The 25,576-nt window shown below is 34.4% G+C and overlaps 1 protein-coding gene across 1 annotated transcript; it reads right to left on the minus strand.

Moving 5' to 3' along the window:
* Positions 1–1,693: 1,693 nt before the first annotated feature.
* cul3a (cullin 3a) lies at positions 1,694–16,350 on the minus strand. Its single transcript, XM_051135131.1, has 16 exons — positions 16,133–16,350; positions 9,560–9,757; positions 8,952–9,065; positions 8,575–8,735; positions 8,333–8,447; positions 6,865–7,093; positions 6,604–6,749; positions 6,198–6,374; positions 5,109–5,279; positions 4,914–5,021; positions 4,602–4,726; positions 4,297–4,393; positions 3,297–3,431; positions 3,016–3,202; positions 2,494–2,639; positions 1,694–2,413 (listed from the first exon to the last, which is right to left on the minus strand). Exons 1-16 carry the CDS (start codon positions 16,214–16,216, stop codon positions 2,282–2,284), a joined length of 2,325 nt encoding a protein of 774 aa, XP_050991088.1. The 5' UTR covers positions 16,217–16,350; the 3' UTR covers positions 1,694–2,281.
* Between the last annotated feature and the right edge of the window lie 9,226 nt (positions 16,351–25,576).

Consider the following 25,576-nt stretch of genomic DNA (forward strand, 5'->3'; position numbering starts at 1 on the left):
ATTTCACCGGAAAGTATAAGAACAAACAGTTGTCAAGATTCTTGCCTTGGGAATCCTGGTTCAGTTTGGCCAACCACAAACGCCTTTTGTTCCTCAGGCAGTCTTTTGCACTCTTCTCCTTGATTTGTTATAACTTTTGGCAGTCTATAGTACTCCAAATGCTTTTCCTGGTCCAACAGATTAGTACAGCCCAAAACATGACAATAATTGACCATTTTCAGCAGCAATGAAAAGCAAAATCTGCGAGTTTCGTGGCATTGTTTACATTTAGTGCTGCCAAAATAGTTGATTGATGACGCGTCGTGAAAACGCTCTATTGTTGCAATTTAATAATAATAATTATTATTTTTAGATTTTAATATATTTTAAAATATAATTTGTTCCTGTGTGGCAAAGCTGAATTTTCCTTCATGAATAAAAACATTAATATTATAAACAATATTGTATATACTAAATATATCATATTTATATTATATAATTAATATTATATTAAATATATATCTATGTGGATATAGAGATATAGTTAGTTTCTAAGCCTTTCATTTATTAAAATAACTCAAGGCAGTAGCAATTTAAAAAATGTGTTATTTGTGAACAATATGTTTAGCTATTCTTTTTAATAGTTAACTTTTACCAATTTTTTTTACGTTTTTTCGAAACATCATTCATCAAAGCTCAGCAAATATTGTTCACAGACAGATTTACTTTAAAATTCACCAAGCTGATTACTCACTAAAACTCCCACAGATCATGTTTTAAGTCTCAGTTTGACGTAACAAAGTGGTTATATCTAAATGTGTGAGTTGTTTACTTACTTTAAATTAGTCTTCCCATAAATGCCATTTATGTTGTTCATTCAGACTGATTCAAAAACACAAGAGGCGGGATTTATCGCATGAACCAATCACAGCCGGACATAACCAGCCATAGCCAATCATATCATGACGGAGGTCTGTTAAAACTCAATGGGCTCCGGGGAGGCGGCCGCCAGAGATACGTAGTGGACTTCCGCTGTAACTTTACGTGCTGGTGTCGCTATTGGATAATGTTTCTTTAGAAAAACGAGTGATTTATACACTTTTTAATCTTATATTTTGTAATATTGGCGTTCTTTTATTTTTGTACTACCAATTTGTTTTTCTCATCCAATATTTTGAGGAAACACTGCCTCCCTTGCCTCCTCCAAAGACCTTATACGGCCTTTATACACCTTATATGTATGTATATATATATATATATGTAGGTAGATAATAAAACTGGCACTTCTATTAATCAAATAATGATCTCGATTACCTGATCATCTCAAAAAGACCCAGTATCATCAGTTTGTCTACATACTGGTCTATCACTGTTGAGATAAAAGGAAATCAAGGCTGTGGATTTTGCTTCCCACTGCTTTCGATTTTTAGCTAACCTTTATTTCATCTGGGAGTCTCGGTGATGTTGTTACTCTTTCTTCAGAGCTGTTCCCCGCTGTGCACATGTGCGGCACTCATCAGCTCTGCCCATTTCTGAAAACAATTTGATTCTGTTTGGACCAGGGCCACACATAATTCAAGCTTGGCAGTAATGGCATTTTAGCGCTTTAATAGCAGGAAATTGGAGATAGTGATGTAGCGTCTACTTCTTCCAGTCATTTGGCTGCTTTTTATTTTACGTGCCTCGGGAGACACGGTCACCTGGGACAGCGTGGTAACGTTTGTATTTGTTTAATAAACCAGGAATGAAATTACATCGACATGTTCAGCATCCGCGTCATCTTGACAGAAACCAGAATGGCTTCTTTAAGAAAGTGGTCAACGGTTCAATATCAACATTTTTTATTGAATTTTTTTTGTCTTATTTCCGTAGCCACATTTTTTGGCTGTTTTGTTAGGGTTTTTAATAATTCTGCCTTTTATACAGTATTGAAAAACAAAAAAACAACAACATGTGCAGTGCATTCACATTTTTCCCAAGGGATTCTTTTCATTTTGATCTCTACGAGGGTAAAACGGTGAAGAGACTGAAGCTGGATCCATTCATAGCTGAGTGGGAGTGATCTAATTAAAAATAATCTACAACACAATTATGGATTTCTTAGTTTGCCTCCTGATTATTTTCCCCGATTGTATGGTTTATGATTTCTCGGTTTGCTTTTCTTTTAAATGAAGTCCGCTACCCAGAGTTCATCTTTCGTTTAAAAGGAACTTCCCAGTCCATGCGAAAAGCAGTCCAGAATCTTTTTATTTTTCCTGTCTTTGTGTTGCTCGCTCGTCTCCTTGTGCAGACATGTGATCCACTACGCGACGTACGTGTAGACTTTACGATCCTCCGGCGTCCGGGCCAAATATTCTCTTTCTATAAGTCCTTCAATGCGCTTTTTAATGACCACGGGGCTCGGCAGGAACCGCGCCCTCAGTTGCTGGGTCACCTGACGGGACACAAGCAGACAGAGCCTTAGAAATCTGCAGATACAATTTTTGAAACTCATAAACAAGAACACACGCTCACCTCTGCTACCAGTACGTTGTGCTGCATCTTCTTCCTGGACTTCATAATGCGTACAATGGCAGCCTCGATTTCATGTTTCCTGTCATCGTCTACTTTCTGCCGCGTCTCCTTGCGCTCCGGGTCCGACTCGCCTTGCTTAGCAGCAACTGCAGAAGACGGATTTAAAGAGTTCGTAAAGCACTTTTCAAAATCAGAAACAACTACATTTAGACCAGTTTAAATGTAAAAGTACAGGAACAATATCTCAATATTAAAGCTTGATTTAACTATCTTTTTTATATCAGAATTTATCTAAAATGAATTCTGATATATGAAAAAGGCACATCCCTAAGATGAGTCATTTATGTATTTGATCTATTTAAACACATGTATGGGCTAAAATATACTTTATTTTCTCTGCTTTTAGAACTAAACTATTATATAGTTTAACTCAAACTAACAAATAACTTCCAATTTCTTACAATCATGCTTTTTCACTCATTCATTCTGAATCAACAGCGCCCCCTTGTGGCAACACAATACCTGTTTGTATTTTGACTCTGTGCAGTTTGGAGGTAAACTGGTCGTTCACTGTAAACACATGGCCGCTTTCGATCTCTTTACTCTTGGGCTCTTTCGTGAGAACTCTCTGGGTGGGTTTCCCACAGGCTAGAGACTGCAGGGCCCGGACCAGCTCGCGTTCGGGGATGTCTGTCTCCTGCTGGATCTCCTAAAGGGTTAAACAAAGGTCGACATGGGTGAAAGTTAAAGTGATTGAATAAGCAGGGCGTTTAGATCAGGAACAGGTGGATAGGAGGTTTTACCTCAAAGGTAAACTTCTCTCTGTTGTTGAAGAGCATGAGGATGGTCATCTGGAAGGTGGACACCTGCAGAATGTGCTTCCGTGTGTTTGAGCCTGTTAGCAAAGCCCCGCCGACACCAACATCAGAGCCATCCTCCTAAAGAGACAGTAATTTAACCATTAATTTATAATTATATCCATATATTACAAACAGCAAACGTCAGAGAAAGAGTCTAATGACAAGAAATTGTTCAGTCCTCACTAAAAGAAAAAATGCTATGTGAATCAACAAAATCACAGCCAATCAGAACATGTTTAATATGTGGTTATGGGATTAAATGTAAATAAAAATTCTAAAGATGATTAAATTGAAAAAAATAAAAATAATAAAAATTATATATATATATATATATATATATATATATATATATATATATATATGATTTATACAATTTAATCATCTTTAGATTTTTTATTTATATTTTATCATTACCTTTACATGATAAGACTTTAAATATTTAAGCATATACATTTTTGGCATCTTGCTTTCTAATTTAATAATTAAATATTTTACACATTTCAAGGATATGAAATATATTTTTATATTTTATATATATAAATGTGTACATGTATTTAACTGTCATGAAATGTAATTACAAAAATACGAATTTTCATCCTATTTTAAATGATTTATTATATTTTCCTATATTTAAACAAAGTCTATTATCTATATTTAATCATTATCTTAACACATGATTAGATTTTAAATATTTAGAGCATATAATAAATTTGTATTTTTAATAAAAAATAATTATATATGGATGTTTTTTTTTATAAATATTTTATACATAAACACACATTTAATATTGTATTATAAATAGTTATAAAAATAAAAAAAATTACAGCAGTTATAATTTATTATATAATTATTATTTTGTAATTGGGTACTAAAGTTGCAATTCTCAGGAAATGCAATATCTATAATATATATATATATATTTTTAATCTATGCATGTCTGTACCTTCTTGATAGCCCCGTAGAAGGTGGCGTTGAGGTCTGCAGAACCCATATGGTGCTGGAGTGTGAGTTGCCTGCCGCTGTGCTTAGCCAAATAAAACCTGCAAAGACCATAACTTGCATGAAACCAAGCTACAAGTGGACATATCTGACAAACAGACACATTTCATAAGGGTTTCAATATGTCAAGAGATTATCGGCTTCACCTGATTCTGCATTTTCAAAGTTTTACTCATAAAATATCCTAAAAACTATTTAACTGTAAAGAGAACACAGTCAGATCAGCTAGGGTGTAGAAGTAAGTCGTACCTTCTGAAGACCTCGAAGGCGTGGCGTGGGGAGGGTGGGATGTTGCATTTTGGCGTGGCCGACTGCGTGGGCCAGTAACCTGTGGTCAGAACTCTCACTGTGAGATCAACACCACAGAGAGACACCTGCAACATGAAGACAAACCACACAGTTTTGCATCTGGTGTGAAAGAACTCATCATTTCAATGTTCTTTTTCTGTAAATGTGGACTTGGTCAAAATAGGCTGAATAGGCTCGTTGGGTGCAGTAATAGTTAGCTTATTTTAAGAACAAAAGGGAATGTTTATGTGTGTGTGCACTGTGCATATGCACCTGTGATGTCTGCAGGTGGTGGCGGAATTCATCCATAGTGGTATTAGAGATGCTCATGTCTCTAAACATGCCCTCCAGTTTAGAGGTGAACTGACAACCACACTCCGTCTGACAGAGAGAGAGAGAGAGAGCATGAGTATTCTATTAGACACATAGAGGAATACATTGAAAGTAATGAAAAATACTGATGTCCACCTTTAGTTTGGAGATCATATTTTTCTCAGAGTCATCTGAAACGCTCTTATTGGTTAAGAGTCTTCTGGCCAGGTGCTGTTTGTAGTAACGCTCAAACACGTCCTTCTCCTGCATGAACCTGAACAGCACCATGGCCTTATCCAAGATGGACTCCACCTCCTGTTCTGTCAGCTAAACACAAACAAAATGATTAGAAATCAATTAAGAAATCAGTAATAACTTTATATAACCATGCTGGGGGTAAAAACTTCTTAAATTTGAAGATCAGCATCTTCAAATTTAACTTATTTTGTCTTCTGGGAAACATGCAACTATCTTTCGTAGCCTCTGAAGGGCAATACTAAATGAAAAAATATTATATTTAGGCAAAATAAGAAATATGTACACATCTTCATTGTGTTCAAAAGTTTTCACCCCCAGCTCTTAATGCATCGTTTTTCCTTCTGAAGCATTAGTGAGCGTTTGAACCTTCTGTAATCGTTACATATGAGTCTCTCAGTTGTCCTCAGTGTGAAAAGATGGATCTCAAAATCATACAGTCATTGTTGGAAAGGGTTCAAATACACAAAAATGCTAGAAAACCAAAGAATTTGTGGGACCTGAAGGATTTTTCTGAAGAACAGCAAGGAGTTTAACTGTTCAGGACAAACAAGGGACTCATGAACAACTATCACTAAACAAAAAAACAGCTGTGGATCATTCAGGTAACAACACAGTATTAAGAATAAAGGGGATGTAAACTTTCAAACAGGGTCATTTTTATAAATTCAGCTATTATTTTCTCTTGTGAAATATATGTAAACATCTTTTATGTGAAATATTTTAACATGCATTTTGTATGATTCCTCTTATTTTGGTAAAATAATTAACGTTTTGAAGATTCTAAAAGGTGGATGTAAACTTTTGACCTCAACTGTATAGCTGTATAACAGGCTTAACAATCCTGCCACTTTCACTGGACAGAAGTTGTTAAAATTGTCCATAGAGCAAAATAATGTTTTTTTGTAGCAATATTGAGAACAGAACTGACCAAATTTGTAGGTAGCTTTCATCTTAAAAGTTAAAGATGGTCTACAGCTAATGTCTTACCCCCTTCACTCCTTTCTTGAGTTTGTCGTCAATGAAGAGCGAGAGGTACTCGGGTGATCTGGAATTGAGGTTGAGGAAATACTCAAAGTCTCCAGCGATAGTCTGTTTGAAGAGCCTGTCGTTGTTAAAGGACTCCTGCAGGAACCGGTCAAAGCGCGACTTCAAGTCCAACAAACCCTAAATTCACCAGGAAAAACACTATTATTACTACTTATTACAAACCTACAGTTTGAAGTTTACACATATTCACTGGTCTGAACTCGTAAACCTTGGCAGATTAGTTTCTTTGTTCATTCAAGATCTGACTCAGCCAGTCCTGTAGTTTTGTATTAACTGAACAAGCCTCTACTGTCTATGCTGTCTTTTTTCTTTTACTACTTCAAGTCTGTATTTGGTGAATGTGTACCTGAATGTAGTCGACTGGGTTCTTGCCCTCTCCTTCCTCTGACACCAGCGCTTTACCCTGTTCTCTGAGGTACCAGCTCATGCACTCGCACATCGTCTTCAGTCCGTTAGGAACCCGACCAAACAACTTATACATGCACGCCAGGTCTGGAGAGAAAGCAAGGAAAGATGAGAGAATCTGAGCAAGAGAGAAAAATCTAAAGCCTAATAATTCCTGACAGTTAGGGAGAGATGACAGATCAAAACATAAACAGCTGCTCACCTTCTGTCTTTCCATTCTTGAGCATGTGGACCAGTCCCGAGTTCTCCATCTCCACGATGGTCTTCATGTGTTTGGAGATGAGCTCTCTCTCCACCACTTTCACAATGGGCTCTTCTGTCGACTTATCCAGGCAGTGCATCACTCGTTCAATCTCTTCGTTTATTCGAGCCTCCACTTTCTTAATGTAGACGCTGGCACTGTTTTCCGCTAGGAACTTCTGACTTTCCATCTGCACACAAACACAAAAACAGAAACATTATCAATAAGCAGATACAGTTGAGACCAAAAGTTTACATACACCTCTTATCAAAATAAAAGGGGCAATTCAGAATGCATGTTATTTTTTATTTAGTACTGACCTGAATAGTATATTTTACATAAAAGACATTTACCACAAAAGAAAATAATAGCTGAATTTATAAAAATGACCCTGTTCACAAGTTTACACACACTTTATTTTTAAAACTGTCTTGTTACCTGAATGATCCACAACTGTTTTTTTTGTTTAGTGATAGTTGTTCCTGCTGTTCTTCAGCCTTTTTTATTTTTTATTTTTTAGCATTTTTATGTTTTATTGTTTTTTACACTGAGGACAACTGAGGGACTCATATGCAACTATTACAGAAGATTCAAACGCTCACTGATGCTCCAGAAGGAAAAACAATGCATTAAGAGTGCGTTGATGCGTGTAAACTTTTGAACAGAATGAAGATGTGTACATTTTTCTTTGCCAAAACATCATATTTCTTCTTAATTTATTACTGCCCTTCAGAAGCTACAGAAGATACTTACATGTTTCCCAGAAGACAAAATAAGTTAAATTTACCCCGATGTTCAAATTCAAAAAGTTTTCACCCCCCGGCTTTTAATGCATTGTGTTTCATTCTGAAGCATCAGTGAGTGTTTGAACCTTCAGTAATAGTTGAAAATGAGTCCCACAGTTGTCCTCAGTGTGAAAAGATGGATCTCTAAATCATACAATCATTGTTGGAAAGGGCTCAAACACACAAAATGCTGAAAAAACAAAGAATTTGTGAAACCTAATAGATTTAGGACAAACAAGGGACTCATGAACAACAATCACTAAACAAAATAAAATCACAGCTGTGGATAATTCAGGTAACAGTGTATTAAGTGTAACAGGTAACAGTGATTAAGAATTAAGTGTATGTAAACTTTTGAACGGGGTCATTTTTATAAATTCAACTATTATTTTCTCTATAGGTAAATCTTTTTTAATGTGAAATATCTGATTTAGGTCAGTACTAAATAAAAAAAACTAACATGCATTTTGTATGATCCCTCTTAATTTAGTAAAATAATCAACATTTTGCAGATTCTGCAAGGTAGTACGTAGTGAATTTGAACTTCTTAGCCTTTTTTTTAACTGGAAAAGAATCTGGAAATCTTTTGTTATATCCAAAATGATAAGCAAACAGAATAAAAGTAGTATGACAGCAGCACTCACCTGGAAGAACTCAGCAGACATGTCTAAAAATGGGATTTCAAAATCCTCCTCGTAGACGGACCGACCTTCTAACCCCAAAACCATCAGCATCTGACAGGCGTTCCTGATGGCCCCTCTGTCATAAAGCATGGCAGCACAAACAAGATAAAAATCCAATCCTTTTCAACTGTGTATGTGTCAATACACTTCCTTCTTTAAATGAAACACAGTAAAGAGAGACAGAATGACAGCAGAACACACACCTGTCTACTACTTCTCCCCTGCGTTCTCGAGCGATCATGTCCAGTAGAGTTTGTCTGAGATGATCTCTGATGCAACCATACCGCACAACCTGATCTCTGAAGATGATCAAGCCAAGATTATAGACGTTCTCAACATTATTCTGCTGAACATACACACGGTCCTAGACAGAGAGAGAAAGAAACATGTTCATGCAGGTTAAAACCTAGAGAGTTCAAATCCAGGCTTCTTCACATCGCAATCTCTTTCACCAGTTTTTATGATTTCCAATTATATTTTCATGCCATGCCAAAACATAACAACATGGTTCTATTGTTCTGAAGTCAATAACTGAATGGGTTTTTGGTGAAATTATCAATATCAAGAATAAACAACTTACCATGTACATCAAAATGTCTCTAATCATGACCATGGCAGTTTGATGATCATTCCACGCTTGATTTAACGTCTGCAGAAAATTGTTATTTAACGAGTGAAGCACGTCTTCTCGTACCTGAAGACAAGAGAAAAAAAACAAAAAAACAAAAAATCAAAGCTGTTAAGAAAGCAGCTCAAGCACATGGACTTCATCCACCTGAGTGTACAATGACATCACCATGTGAACAACTCCACTGGGACGGGCAGGTTTCCGCCATCTGCTTCATCTCCAGAACTGACATCATTAACAGCCAGCACCAGAGATAAAACCCCAGGGTCTTCATTAAGCTATATATAAGTAGCAAAGATGTGAGACAGTGTCCTTCAGATCTTCTCAAATCAATCTGTTCAATTTAAATTCACATCAGACACCATCAAATTCATTAAGCAGCCCTTTTAAAGCAGTAAGCAATGGTGGAAACACTGTAGCGCACGTCTCTTGTGGCTTACTGCTTATTAAAACCACATTTAACTCCCTTTAACACTCGAAAGTTAAATCCAGATCTCTAGGAGCTCTTATGTTTTCTAAGTATTACAGAAAAGGTCTCAGAGCGAGACAGAAGCTCATACTTTGTTGATGAGGTGTTCGGTGACCACCTCTCTGAGGCCCGTGTAGAGCTTCTCCCCATGTTTGTGCAGCACCATGGTGTAGGCGTTCCTGTAGAGCTCCTCAAAGCTCAGCCCACTGTTGTTCTTCCGCTGGATCTCCTGGATGGCGTTCTTCAGAAGATCCCATATGTTATTCACATACTTCTCATCCATGGTCATCTGCAAAAGCAAACAAATCACTAAATTACTAAAACAGAGAAACACTAATGACAATTAGATACAAAATGTTTCAGAAGGAATGTGCTTTATGAGCAGTGACCAATATTGTTTTTATTTAAATAAATGACCAGCATCATTCTAAATGGACCAAGACTGGTTTAATGAAAGAGTTTACATTTGATAATTAAAGATGCATCTTCTTTTTGATTAAAAAGAGGCAAAAGTACTGAAAACTTACACTACCATTCAAAAGTTTGGAATCAGAAAGATTTGTAATGTTTTTAAGTCTCTTATGCTCAACAAAGTTGCAGTTATTTGATCAAAACTACAGAAAAAAAAACTGTAATATTAGGAAATATTATTGCAATTTAAAATAATGGTTTACTATTTGAATATACTTTAAAACAGAATTTATTTCTGAGACACAAAGCTGAATTTTCAGCATCACTACTCCAGTCTTCAGTATCACATGATCCTTCAGAAATCATTCTAATATGCTGATTTACTATCAATATTTGGAAACTGATTAATATTTCTGTGGAACCTGTGATACTTTTTTTAGGATTCTTTGATGAATAAAAAGAAAAAAAGAACAGCATTTATCACATAATCCACAATAAATAAATAAATAAATAATTTAAGAATATTTTTTGAAAGAACTTAATATTTTTTTTAGCAGGAATGTGTTATGAATAAAAAGTGACGTTACAGACTTGCATTGTTATAAAATATTTCTATTTTTAATAAATTCTGTTCTTTTTAACTGTTTATTCACTGAAGAATCCTGAAAAAAGTATCACAAGTTCCAAAAAAATATTAAGCAGTAAAAACTGTTTCCAACATTGATAATAAATCAGCATTTAGTTAATAAATCAGAATGATTTCAGAAGGATCATGTGACACCGAAGAAGGGATTAATGGATGATGAAAATTTAGCTTTGCATCACATTAATAAATTATATTTTACAGTATATTAAATATAAAACAGTTATTTTAAACTGTAACAATATTTCACAATATTATTGTTTTTTTCTGCATTTTTGATCAAATAAAAGCATCCTTAATGAGAAGAAACGTCTTTAAAAACATAAAAATCTTACTGATCCCAAACCTTTGAAGAGTGGTGCACATATTATGTTATTTTATCATTTAAAATGTCATTTAAACTATTATTATATTTCATTATATTTAAAACATAATATATTTTTGTTTTTAATTTAGCAAAACAGCACAGATTTAAAAAAAAATTGGCATAGCATTGATATAACACTAAAAATACAGTAAAAAGTTACATTGTAAAAGATTATGTATCTAACATTATATATTTATGCAAATATATTTTGAAATGTAAATGTTATTCCAGTGATGGCTGAATTTTCAGCATCATTACTCCAGTTTTCAGTGTCATTATCCTTTATCCATTATCCTTCCTGCTCAAGAAGATTTATGTTTCTATTTTTTATCAATGTTAAAAACAGGGCTGCAAAATGCATTTGTGAAAACCTTTGTGATACATTTCTCCGGCTTTTTTGATGAATAAGTTTAAACAGCATTTATTTGAAACAGAAATCTTACAAACCACAGAAACCATACATCACTGTTACTTCTGATCACTTCAGTGCATTCTTGCTCATCAAAAAAAAAAAAAAAAAAATCTTACTGACCTCAAACTTTTGAACTCTACTGTATATCAACTTAGGTTTTTAGACCCTGAGACTTTGCTCTCTGCACACATCACAACTTTGCAATTACATAAGAGGAGACCTTATTGACTTTTCTCAGCACAGGAAACTGTAGGCTGGATTCTGGGCTTGTTAAAAGTAAAACAGCTTACTTACAACGTACTAACGTGCATTTAATGTGCCAATTGGACTGCAGGTCACTCGCTCATATGCTAAACCTTTGGCAGATACAGGGGCAACAAAATCAATTTTCCTTTACGACCAAACCTACAGCCTAGTTTCAAATGACTCAGCAGAGCTAATCTCAAAAAACAGTATTGATAGCTAATCATATGTGTGAATTACATTTTTACACAGTTGTGACTAATTATGCATGTCAAAACACTTCAGCACAGCTCATGTTAATTATAATGCCTGTCACGATGTTAGTAACACAGCTCCTGTGATAAATTAACACGCATTGTAGATTCAGACGCAGAGAACGCCTCGCTCTCACCTGTCTGTGTCTCTCTGGCTGCTAAGCCTTAAGACAGACAGGTCTTGAAACTCCTGTGTAGTCTAGTCTGTGGATTAAAGCCATTTTGATAGGTAAATTTGGTAGGAATGGGTGTGAGTGTGAATGTCCGCCTCCTGTGAACATTTTGCTAAAAGGCTACCTGAGTCACACTTGGTTTGGCAATCAGTGGATTCTGCAGAGGACCGTTGCACTTTCGAAAAAGTTAAGCTAACACAAAGCGGAACAAGTTTTTCCATGAACAGGAATCCCTGAAGCAAAACGTATGCATGTGTGTCAAGCAAGTAAGTAGGTTTCCAAACTGGGTTTCTGTAGGCTCAGGTCATGTCGACGCAAAGGCACTGATGAAGAGACAGTCTTTTAAAGCAAGACATATATTTAATTACCCAAAACAGCAAACCTTGATCATGTCACAGTATCGGCACATCTAACATGTACGAATTTCCTAGGTGCATTTATACAGTATGCGTATTATCAGCTCATGCATTCACTTTGAATTGAACTCAAGGCTGAGCGCAATGCTATGGTGTTTAAGCCAGGGAATGCTAAAAGCACTTATAATCTTTAATTAAGCCTGCATCTTTGGATAAGAAAATAGTCAGAAGACTTACATAGAGCCCTACGATTTCACGGACGGAATTGCGGAATCCAGTCAGAAAAAATGGAATTTACTGTATAACGCAGAATGCAGAATGGAATTTGCCAAATTACAAAGTGGTTCAGAAAATGTAAGCGTCTAGTGTCTGTGAATAAGCCACACAAAAACTCTCAAAATATGAATCCTGCATGTTCTGCATATTTGTGTGTGAATTAATGGCACAGACGTGGTTTTGTTTACTACACACACTGCCGCTTCATTATATGAATACATAAACAATCTCTAGAACTGCTCTGAGAGTTACTTTATCAGCATTTTACTTTATCTTTTGAGAAAAACTTTGTCATAAGATTTACAAACAGAAACTTTAGAGTCTTCAAAGCAACCTGTCAAAATAAAAGTTTGGTTTAACATGAACAAAGGGTCACTTTAAAAAGCACTTAATATAATAATAGTGCTGGAATCCAGAAAATTAATAGAAAACACAGAGTTTGGTCAAATTAAAACTCAATTTGAGAAAAATGAAAGTGTATTTCATAGGGCCTTAAAAATGTGATTTTTGCTAAACTTTTAATAAATTACTGTTAAATTCTATACATTTCATGTTTTCAATGAATTACGACAAGCTTATTATTTATTTATTTTTTTTATTTAACCATTAAGAGTATAGATTGTCTACTTAGACATTAGAAGTAAAACTTTCAGGTTGATCAGATTTTTCAGCATTTTAAAAAAAGTCTCTTGTGCTCACCAGGGCTGGGTTTTATGTTTTCATTGCTAAATATTATTACCATTTTAATTAATAATATATTTTTATTTATTACCATGTTGGCAAAGCTGAATAATCAGCAGCCATTACTCCAGTCCTCAGTGTCAGAAATAATTTTATTACGCTGATTTGACATCATTTTAATATCTTGATTTGGTGCTCTTTTTTTTTTTGATTACTAACAATGTTGAAAACAGTTGTGCTACTTAATATTTTTGTGCAAACATGATAAGTAAAAAAAACAAAAAAAAAAAACAAGATATAATAACAAAGTTAAAGCTTTTATTTGAAATAGAAATCATTTGTAACATTATAAATGTCACTTTAGATCAATTTATTGGAGGATTGATTTAAAAATAGCAGTAACTTATATTAAATAATGTACTGACCCTGAACTTTTGAATGGCAGTGTTTGTAACTGTAAAACCACTTTGCACAGTTTTTCACATTGATTTTTTTTTCTATAACTACACTCAAAACTAAAAATGCTTTAAAAGGTTCTAAACAGCAATGCCATAGAAGAACTGTTTTTGGTTTCACAAAGAACCATTCAGTCAATCCTGAGTCAATCTCTTTCTTACGTTTTTATAATCTTTTTATAAACCTTCTTTCGCCACAAAGATCCTTTTGTAAAACGGAAAGGTTCTTCAGATGTTTAAGGTTCTTTATGGGACCATTTAGACAAAAAATGTTCTTCTATGGCATCACAAAGCATCTTTATTTTTAAGAGTGTAAGTGATGTGCAGTAAAAGGTTTTGAAAATGACAGCAAGCACCAAACTTTTTTACACTGAGGATTCTGATAAAAATGTGTCTATGATAGTCTGACCTTTAACAATGAACTGCATGTTCATGTTTTCAAGGCACAGCTCAAAGCTAAAGAGAAACTTGACAAACAGTTTGAATGCAGAAGAGAGCTGAGAGCCTGTGGGATGTTTCGGATGAGAATACAGGCCACATATTGAGAGGTTAATACTATGACAAAGAACTTAAGGCAGCTGTAAGATTTCTAATGAATTCCTCTGACGGGGCGAGACATGTCCAACAAGTAAATGCAACTTCTGATCGAGAGCGATATCTTATCTTATTAACACTTATCTGAAACAAAACAACATTTTCTGAGCCCCGTGGACACACTGACAGGTGTCAGGGGGTTTCCAGACCTTTAAGAGCAGAATATTTCTGATGCACAAACAGAAAATATCCACGTGGAAACATTTTCACTTCTCTGCATATTATTAAGTTATTCTGACCTAGTTCTTTCCATCAGAGCATCACCAACACACCGACAGTCCTGCAATGCATATAATTTGTTCTGAGTAGAGCTAATAAAAGAACAGAAAATTGCAGAATGTTGCAGAGAGATGCACGTCACACTGATGCAAAGCGCGCTGCAGTGACTGTTCAAGACAAAAACACAGCTGCTGAGGACATCAATCATCAGTGGGATAATCTACACCACATTAACACCTACGACACCTGACAACTATCTAAACTAGAGATTTTTAAAATGGGGAACAAAGAACAACAGGCGGCTACAAGAGAGTGCTATAGGGGGTTTGTAAAAGGGTTTAGGAAACAATTTGTTTTTTATAAATAAAATGATTACAAATAAGACGTATGAAAAAAAACTGTACATAAATAAAAAATATATGTACATACCTTTACATAAATAATTACTAAAAGATTTAGAGAAAAATTCTAAAAATAAATAAAAGATAAAAAATAAAATAAACAATAAATAATAAAAATGTGGTTAAAATATATAATAACAATTACATTTACATAAATAATAAAAATTAAATTTACATAATACAAGGTTTAGAGAAAAATGTCAAATAAATAAAGTGACAAATAATAATTTAATAATTAAAAACTATTGACTTTTGACTTACATATGTAACAAAATGACAAATCATAAATATATTAAATAAATACATAATTTAAAAAATATATTTATGTAAATAAATAACCCCACACCCCCACCCCGCCCCACCACCACCACAACCAAAGCGTAATGTAATATTAATTTTCACAATATAAATTGTGTCTTCATGCATGAAAACATATCATAAATATAGCTGCATTTCAAATTTTTAAAAATGGGTCCCTAACACCAGAATGATCATATTCAGGGGGTCCCTGTCATCTAAGAGACTGAAAACCTCTGATCTATACAACATTAGCCAGTCTGTCAACAAAACACAACACCAGCCAATAACAAGGAACTACATTAACCAGACAACACAACTATAACAAGTAGTTTGGCTATATATACAGCTTTAAAGACAATGAAAAAAAAAAAACATAAATCAACCATCAACAATACAAACAACAACCAGTTACAAAACATACAACATCAACCATTTGAGTGGCAACAAAACAGCAACGGGCCAATCTGACAACACAAGACCCAAAACCACATCAAAACACTGAAAGAAAACAAGCAGATCAAAAGGAAAGACTCCATGTTCTCTGCAGTACCTACAGTGCTGTACATATTTACAGCTTTATGGTTAAAACATATATACTCTGAACGAAACAATCACTGAGTTTTGAACACTTTCCACACTGGCTGTTTCAACCCTTCAGATCACTTACCTCCCTAATAACTGAGCCATATCAACGTCATCAAAACCCCGGCGCTAATATTATCATGATTACACGCATTTTCTATTCTGTAACCTCTGCTAATATCTCAAACTCAGCCTCAAAACATCTAAACCCGGTGTGGCCTGCTGCTCTGACCGATCCCCGGCTCTCGAGTTCTCCCCGCGACCGCCTGAGGCGCGCTCATCTCGGCTGATACTCACGGGAAAGGCGCGGATCCGCATCTTGGTGTCCTTCTTGGTGCCGGGTTTGAGGTTGGACATGTTTGGGTTAGGGAGCGATGCCATCAACAGATGTTAGGGTGGGTGTGTTGAGGGGAAACACGGACAAATCTCGCCCTCTTTCCCCCCCAGGTTTGAGTCCCTATAGCTTACTCTCTCCCTCTGTCTCTACAGCGATGGCGGACGACTGGATGACTTCTCGCGAGAGGGATAATTGCGCTAACAGGAATGCACCCAATATCGCGAGAACGGGGGCCAGCTGGGGCTGACATGTGGTAAACAGCGGTCTGTTGGCGCTGAAAGAACAACCTTCGTGGATTCACCGGTATCGTAGTTTAAAACAACGACATGAAGTGTGATAATGACATCTAGTACCATAAGTACTGTATAGGAGTATTTCTTAAATTTCGTTTCCTAATATTACTGTAACTACGGTTATTTGTATTTAACCTTTATATTTAGTCATTTAGCAGACGCTTTTATCCATAGCGTATTACAAATGAGGAGCCCCACTAACTAATTACTGGTAGGTTAATTTCGACATTAACAGGAGATTCATTGTTTTAACATTGTTTTAAAAGATAATATGAAAAAGTAGCTCGTTATTATGTAGATTTACAGAAGACATGCAGTGTCCCAAAAGTTTTTGGACACTTAATTAAGCAAAACTTGAAATATATGAACATATTTACATTATACTAGCAGAATATCAAACCTACTTGCCTGTAATTTAATGAAATGTAGCACAAACACATTTTAAGCAAAACAATTTACAAATTGTTAAACAAAACCACAATTATGCCAAATTTACACTGAAAAGGTGGCATAGAAGCGCTTCTGAAGTGGCATTTAGGTGTATTTACACAGACTGTTTAATGCTGCTCAGAGGTGGCTTAAATGCATTTATGCAGCAATTACAGCTGTATACTTTCATACTAAGGGCGGAGTGAGGTTTAAGCAGGCATAATTTAGTCTGGCTTCGATGCAGCATTGCATCTTTACACTCATTTGTGAGCAGGCACCGAGCAGCCTTAACTTGGCTGTGCAAAGGCGCATAAGTTTGATATTTTGTTATATAATGCAATCAAATTTGTGCATTTAAACTGTTGGTGGTCAGGGAGGCAATGCACTTGATACAACAGTGACTATAGGCTGGTTTGGCACATTCAGTCATGTTTTACAACTTTATGATCATGTAGCACAATAAGCAGTAGGAACAGTGTACACAGTTTCAGTATTCTTGAGAAATGTTTTATATAAAATGGATAATAAAGAACAAACCACTGAAGTGTAGTACAAAGTAAAATAAACAATCTTCACCCTGCAGGTCCTGCCCGCACCATCTGTATCCGATTGAACATGGACACAGACGTAGGAAGTCGGATTGTGAGTAGTGAATTGAAACAATGCTGGACAGAATCCATGTTCTGAGTGCTTATGCAGTTCAGTCCGTGTGTGGGAAAAATTATACGCCACTTCTCAAAGCCTGTTAATTTACACTGATTGCTGCTGTTTTTCCCTTGTTTCTCCTTAAAGCTACTAATGCTGTATCTGGTTGAGGTGTTAGTGAGAACAGCAGGGGGTGTTCATTCTGTGATCTGCAAGGGTTTTCATGCAACCAGTATAGAAATAGAAACACTTTACTGTAAGAAGGCAACGTCCTTCAGATGAAAAAATTAAAGCGAGGTTGCTGCGGTCAGTAAAAATTCCAAGGTGTCTCTTGAAAAGAGTGGCCAAATTTGCCTGCTGGCAAGCACAGCTTCCTAAACATTGGCTCCTGTCCACTGATAGGTGGTGTGTGATAGGCTTTCTGGTGCATTATGGCTGCATCTGGTGCATTGAAGGGATCTGATCTCACACTGCTCTGACGGTTTAGGAAACAAAGGTGATGTTTACCTCCATGGCAGTTTGTGTGCTGAATCTGAAGGCTTGATTTTATTAAATATTTGCATCCTTTGACTGTTGTTTTGCTTATTTAATGATCCTTGTAAGAAAATATTTTAAAACATTTGATACGAATTGCTAAGTAATGCATCTCTTTAGAGTTAATAAACTGCATTTCTGTGCTATTATTGCTAGTCTATAAATATGCATTATGCAAAAACAAAATATTTGAATAGTCACTGATGTGATGCATAGGCATAGATTAGCTAGCTAAATATATTAAACTTAGTCTAATGCATGTTTCTCAAATTAAATATTAAAGGGATAGTGACTCGGGCATCATTTACTCACTCTCTTATGTTAAACAATGAAATGCGTGGAAGCCAGTGGTATTTTGGTTGGTTGGTTGGTTTGTTTTTAGTTGAACGATGATATTTTTAACAGATCAACTTTTGATATGTGGAGGGCCAAACTGATAGTAATTAAAAATAAATAAATAAATAAATCTAATGACAAGAAAATAAATTAAACAAATACATTAATTTTAATTAAATTTAGACCTAAATTTATTTCTGTATTATTTTTTCTTTGGTTACTTTATGTATTTATTTATTTAAAAAAAAAATATATATATATATATATATATATATATTTTTTTTTTTTTTTTTTTAAATAGTAAACTATTTTGTAACTTTAATTTGTATTTATTCTTTTTTTTATTTAATATTTATTTATTTTACATTTTTGCATTGGGCCTCCATATTGATATGCAGTTTACTTGATAGCTAAAATTGGAATTGCTCAATTTTTTACATGCAAATGACATTACATGCAAATGACACTTGTGTGTTATTGTAAAATACAATGAACGTATTATGTGAGTGTATGTTAATGCCGATGATAGTCCTAAAGCAGGGGTGCCCAACCCTGTTCCTGGATATCGAGTTTCCTGCAGAGTTTAGTTCCAACCCTAATCAAACACACCTGTCTGTAATTATCAAGTGCTGTTTGAGATCCTAATTAGTTGGTTCAGGTGTGTTTGGTCAGGGTTGGAGCTGAACTCTGCAGGAAAGTCAATCTCCAGGACCAGGGTTGAGCACCCCTGTCCTAAAGACTTAATACAAAGGTGCATTGCTGTCCGGAAATGTTACTGTTGTGTCAATGCCCATCGCAACCAGCAGGTGGCAGTCTAGCAATTCAATCATAGGCTGACAAGTATGTGATGTTGTTGCCAAATGGTTGGATACCTTAAATGCTAGGCGGCTACTTGATATTATTAAATATATATTACTTCTTTGGTATGTGTTTTGGTATGTGTTGGCGCAAAAAGAGTTTCTCCACTAACACATGCACAAACACTTGATTTGCTCAGGTGAAACTGAGCGTTTTGATAGATGCTTACTTGCACACCCTGACACGAGTGCAGCTGTAGCATTTGAAAATGATTTGGTTCGAACTAAACATATCTTTTAAGCAACTATCAGTTGAGTAGATCTCTGTAGGCCTGCATGCTGTACTAATATGCACTGAACTCAACAAACATTTCCAGAGTCAGGCTGCATTTTGCAGTGATGCTTTTGAAAACCTCACACCCAGGTGCAAAAACTGTGTGTTGCTCAAGAGTTAAGACACAAATGAAACAGAGACAAGACAAGGCAAGAGAGTGATGGGGTGTGGCTGCATGGGCGTCTGTAGAGTCTGATAAGTGTGTCAGCAGAAGGGGATTTTTATGCGGTCATGTCTAGATATTCAAATGCACATTGGTCAGCTATGTGTATTTTTGGAGTTGCTCGTGGCGCTTGGCTTGCTGTGTAACCGACCATGATACTGGAGTCTTACATTTCTGAATGGAAGATCAGCCCGTTTGCCTTCATAAAATGCTCAAAAAGAAGATTAACACCGAGATAGCGAGCGATTATGAACAGTTATGAGCAATTTGTCAATTTGAAAATATTACTACCATCTCCTCAGGCAAGATTAACACAGGCATAGTGATGAGAAAAAAGATAAACCTGTCTAAAGGCTCGGTCTGTTACTTAAAGAAATATCATTTATGGCTTGATAATCCCCTCAGGCTAGCATTGTTCACAGCTCTGTTATTGTTTCACTTAGGCATCATGGGAAAAAGCAAGTTGGCTTAGTGCGGTGATCCCATTTGCCATGCGTTATTTATTACACCAATTATTATTTAGATTTTACATTGTCAGGATGTCAGTAGGAAGTAGCTCTAAAAGTGCATTTTTGTGAGAAATCGTCAACAAAAGTAGAAAAAGTCTGTGCACATATATTCAAATCACTGATTTATTCATTACGACTTATTTATAATTCATAATTCATAATGATTTCTGTTCCATTTTAAATGATTGCTTTGTTAATTATGGCCTGCCTTTGGAGAAATCAGTGGAGGGTTATTTATCTGTTTTATGCATATGACTATGACGCTAATTGTGGCTGTGAACTATTTCCAGACGTTATGGTGAAAGCATCTGAGGTGGAATTTAATATTGCTAATAAAGTCTAAATATAGGCCTTTGAGTGCATCAGCATTTCTATGCAGGGGTCAGCGGCAAACAACATGGGCCGCTAATGAAGGAATGTGCCAGCAGGCGTCTTTTTTCATCTTATTACGAATGCCCCTAAGTGCTTTAATGTGATTTTTAATGTGCTTTTCACTTTAAATGTCACCAAATTTGCACTAGCATGATAGAGATTTTAGGCAAGGTCTCAGATGTCAATGCAATGCAAGGACCTGAATGTTTTATCAAAATGTGTGCAGAAAACAAATATTACATTTTGATCAAACATTACATAGACAAACATAGCAGCTTATTTGGGCCAAGAACCAACAGCTTAGATAGGAATGCTTGCCTGACCAACGACAGCTGTTTTATTTTAAGTGACATTCAGGGGTAAGTAAAAAAATCTGAAATAACTCTTAAAAGAAAGCAGACTATACTGAGTACATATAAAAACGTGTGCATCCTACATTGATGAAAATAGATTGAATATAAGCAGACTAAATATAAAAATCTCTAGATTTGTAACAGCATGACAGATATTTTAGTACATTTAGCTCTAATGCATGCATGCATCATTCAGACTTAGATTCAGAGTCAAGAAAAAACAGTTATGTTACTTGGAATAAAATAAACAATAACCAAAAAATTATATATGAATATATAATAACTTATTTATATAGTAACTTGTTTTATTTCAGCTGGTTGTCAGGTTTTTCTTTTTCATTTAGTTAACTTGATGTATTAAAATATAGAAAACTTTACATTTATTTTTAAAAATGAATAAAAAGCATATAGATGTTTTAAAAAAAACAAATACAAAATTAATAAAGTAATAAAAAAAACTAAAATGTGCTACAAAATTGCTAAAACTAAAACGGAATATATAAAAAAATGAATTCAAAATATTAACAAAGCCTATAATGTTACCTCATTGATACTAAAAAAATAATATGTCATTATATTTTACACAATTTAGTGTGAAAAAGGACTTATTTAACTCATTAGATATGTAGCTTCCTCAAAACACATCTTTTGATGAAAAAAAAAGAAAACTAGCTGAAATGTAGTTACGTTTCTGAAAAAGTAAGTCTGTTATTGCTTAACCTCTTAACGCTGAAATAAAGACATTTAGATATAGCAAAAGACAGAGAGAGTCAGTGTTAATTAAATTTCAAATTATTTTGTGTAAGCAGCGGTCAGTTTCATGATCCTGGGAATAAGAAACAAATTAAATTTGGGATCCAGGCGACTGTCCCAGTTAGCTTGAACTCGAAGACCATCTGTGAATTTCCACAACACTTTCCACAAAATAATCAATCATCCATCAGGCGAAATCAAAGAGGGAGCAGTCACGCACTGGACCGCATTCACGCTCTCTCAAATCCCTCTTCTGCTGAGCCTGTGGCCTTCGATCCACGTGAATTGGTTCTCCTTGCAGAAACACAGAAACCTGATTTTTATTTCTGTGAGGCTTGTTCATTTGTCAGCTTTGTCAATAGTGAGGCTGTCCATGTGACTGACGGGCCATCCTGGTGCATCACTCCACTTGATTCTGCAAGTAAGCAATAATATCAGACAGAACTCACAGCTAAATCCAAACTCAGCATTCAGTTCAGAGTTAATCTGATTCACACCACAAATGCTAGAGATCCTTTTATTAGTATAATAATCATAAAATTACACTGCATTTTTTGCACAGTTGGCCAAGGTATTGAGAGCTGTTTGAACTACCAAAAATAATAAGTATCTTGAATTAAAAAAAAAAAAGGGAAATTGATATTCTTTGATATGGGAAATAAAAGTTGATTAAATCAGTAAATGCTGCAGATCTTGTTTGATAAAAGATCACAGATAATATACAGTACCAAAAGACACTAAAACAATAAAACCAAGCCAGTGTGTTAATTTAAGACACTTTTCAAGCCAATCATTTCACAAAACAAAGTTCAAAATGATAAACCTAAATAAAAATTAACTTAAAATGCATTGGGATGCATTGTGGTTTGATATTTTTATTATGTAATAATAGATCACATTTAAGTGTCTAAATATCTCTATACTCTATACTACACTAAACTTAAGATTTAAGAATTTGAATTGCATATAAAATTTCCATTTATTTTGATTAATAAGTTTTAGCGAAGAAACTAAAAGAGTTAATATGATGCGTACTGTCAGTCATGAATACATGAAACATGTAAGAAACAGGTTTAAAAAGTCATAGCATAGTTTATTATTAGCATAATTCTGTTCATTGTGAAAAATAGGGGTCAAATGATTATTGGCACCGATATTAAGCATTTTAATGGTTATTGGTATCGGTCCTTTTCAAAACTGTTTTGCCAACAAAATAAATTTCTTTAAATTAGCATTTAAAGAAAGTTTTTGTCAGAGCCCTTGTTATTCTTAATTTTGACATTAATTTTAATTTTTACACCAGCATGTATATCGGTTCAAAATATCGGTTATCTGTCTACTTGATATGTAATAATCACCAGCATCTGCCCTGAAAAACGCATATCTCTCGACCCTTAGTAAAAACAATTACATTTATTCATTTATAAAGTATGAACATGGCTAAAAATATGGCTAGCTGTGGAACAAGCAGTATTCATTTAGTTAGAAAATGGAAACAAATTGGATTTATTAAAGATGAATCTAGAAACCTACTTATTATAAAAAACATTTATAAGTACTATTACCTGTTTCATTTATGTATGATTGACAAATATGCATCACACTAATTTTAACATCTTAAAATCTTATTTTATTATTTATTTATTTATTTAAGGGCTATGATACGATTAATCACATTCAAAATACAACTTTGAGTTTGCCTAATATATGTGTGTGTACTGTGTGTAATTATTATGTATATATAAATACAAACACATTAATGTATATATTTAAGAAATATTTACAAGTACAAACTTTACAAACTTTTATTTTGTATGCGATTAATCGTGATTAATCCTTTGACAGCCCTCATTTATTTATTTATTTTTAAATGTATACAGTAAATGTCCAAATACATTTAGCTTATGTGCATGCTTGTCAAGTCATACTGTATATATAAGCAATTCTAAATAAAAACCTGGTTTGATGTAAGCATATTATTTAGAGAAGAGCTGTAATTTTCACCCACAGTTTACACGTTCATTTGCCAAAAACAACTCTGTCAGAATAAAAATACCAGTTCTTTCTGGCAGAAAACACAACAGATATTTATTTTATTCTGTGTTTACTTTAAAAGTGAATTTTAAGATCACCCCATCAGGAACAGCCTGATCTTGTTTTGAAATCTTGTTGAGTTGAATCTTGAATTTATTCTGTGTTTACTTTAAAAGTGCATTTTAAGATCATCCCATCTAGAACAAGCTGATCTTGTTTTGAAATCTTGTTGAGTTGAATCTTGTTGTATGATGCCAACCCTGACTTCAGATGATGCCAACCCTGAAACAACATACAGCACTACCGAATTTTGCTGCTAATTTATGGTGTTTTTTGTCTGTTTGATTACGTCATTAATTGATCTTTACCATACATCTCTGCCATATGTACAGCAACTTGACATAGTCACCACTAGTAAGCTACTACTAAATATATTGTAAAAACTTTAATTTGGTGTGAAGTTGCTTTGCAACAATATCAATCTTGAAAATTTCAAAGTTTCTTCTATTACATCAGGTTGTCAAACCCTTGGTTCTGAGACCTTTTTATGTTGGATTGAAGTGTTAAATCTAGATGTAACCTTACACTGGTCTTTTGTAAATGCGCGCAGACCTCATTGCCCTCGGGCGTGGATGATAACAGTACAAATTTCACACATTGCATCATCTGCTCACACAGGTGATGTCAGTGCGTTATTAAACCCACAGTGTATTTGGACACAGAGTGATGAAGGCCTGAGTGTCTCAGTGTGTGGGTTGCGCAAATGACTGTCTTTAGCACAGCTATTTTGTGGGCTGTTGTTTTCCTGTTGTTTTCACTTCTTTCCGTCTCTTACCTCCTCTGTGCAGAGAGCGAGCGATGCGACCAAACTGGATCACTTCCACTATAATAAGCAAAGGTGTTTACAATTTTTGACACCCGATAAGTAACATAATTTGGACCGTTTTTGGAAAGACAAGCAAATGACCTCATTCCAGTTGCATTCAAGCTCAGCCGTTCAGCCGTTACCTTATTGTGAGAAAAGTTCATCAAACAGATGTTTTTCTTTAATTCATGGAAAATACAGATGTATCGGTAACTATAAACAAACACTTGGTCCTGAACATCCTACTGATTGAGCTTAATTTCGATAAATTTACAACTCTTTTACCTATTATTGTATAGTTTTGTTAATACAAAGAAATAAAAATAGTAGAATTTGATGTTTATTTAATCTTTATTGCTAGAAAATAAAATCTGATGAATTAGGAGTTAGATCTGTATTTAGAAAAGGCCCAAACAGGGTTGGTAATAAAAATCATATAAAATAAATCAGTAGAAATAGAATAGAAGAAGTAAAATATATTTTAAATAGTACAGTATGATATAGATAAATGCATTTATTAAATGTAATTTTAGAAATAATGCTAATAAGATATATGATGAGATGTCGCATGCAAAATAAAAGTTTGTGTTAACAAAATATATGTGTGTACTGTGTATGTTAATTACGTATATATAAATACACACACATGCATGTATTTAAAAAATGTATACATATGCATGTACACATGCATTTATGTATTTTATTAAATTAAACGTATGTATTTATGTATATATAATTTATATTATATATGTAAATATAAATATTTTATATATAACTATAACATTTTTCTTAAATATATACATGCATGTGTGTGTGTTTATAGATACATAATAAATATACACAGAATATACATATATAATATGTAAACACAAACTTTTATTTTGTATGTGATTAATCACGATTAATCGTTTGAAAGCCCTATAATCATTTTTACATTTTACGATCAAATATATGTAGTGTACTGTATATTTGTGTATGGTATTTTAT

Source organism: Labeo rohita, chromosome 2 (genome assembly GCF_022985175.1).
Source record: "Labeo rohita strain BAU-BD-2019 chromosome 2, IGBB_LRoh.1.0, whole genome shotgun sequence".
In the NCBI taxonomy this organism is placed as follows: Eukaryota; Metazoa; Chordata; class Actinopteri; order Cypriniformes; family Cyprinidae; genus Labeo; species Labeo rohita.

Excerpts from the sequence above, each read along its gene's own strand:
- cul3a (XM_051135131.1), bottom strand. The coding sequence starts at position 16,216 with ATGGCATCGCTCCCTAACCCAAACATGTCCAACCTCAAACCCGGCACC. Across the intron at positions 3,203-3,296 it reads GAGAGAAGTTTACCTTTGAG|GAGATCCAGCAGGAGACAGA; the intron begins GTAAAACCTCCT and ends TTAACCCTTTAG. Across the intron at positions 2,640-3,015 it reads CAGAGTCAAAATACAAACAG|TTGCTGCTAAGCAAGGCGAG; the intron begins GTATTGTGTTGC and ends CGTCTTCTGCAG.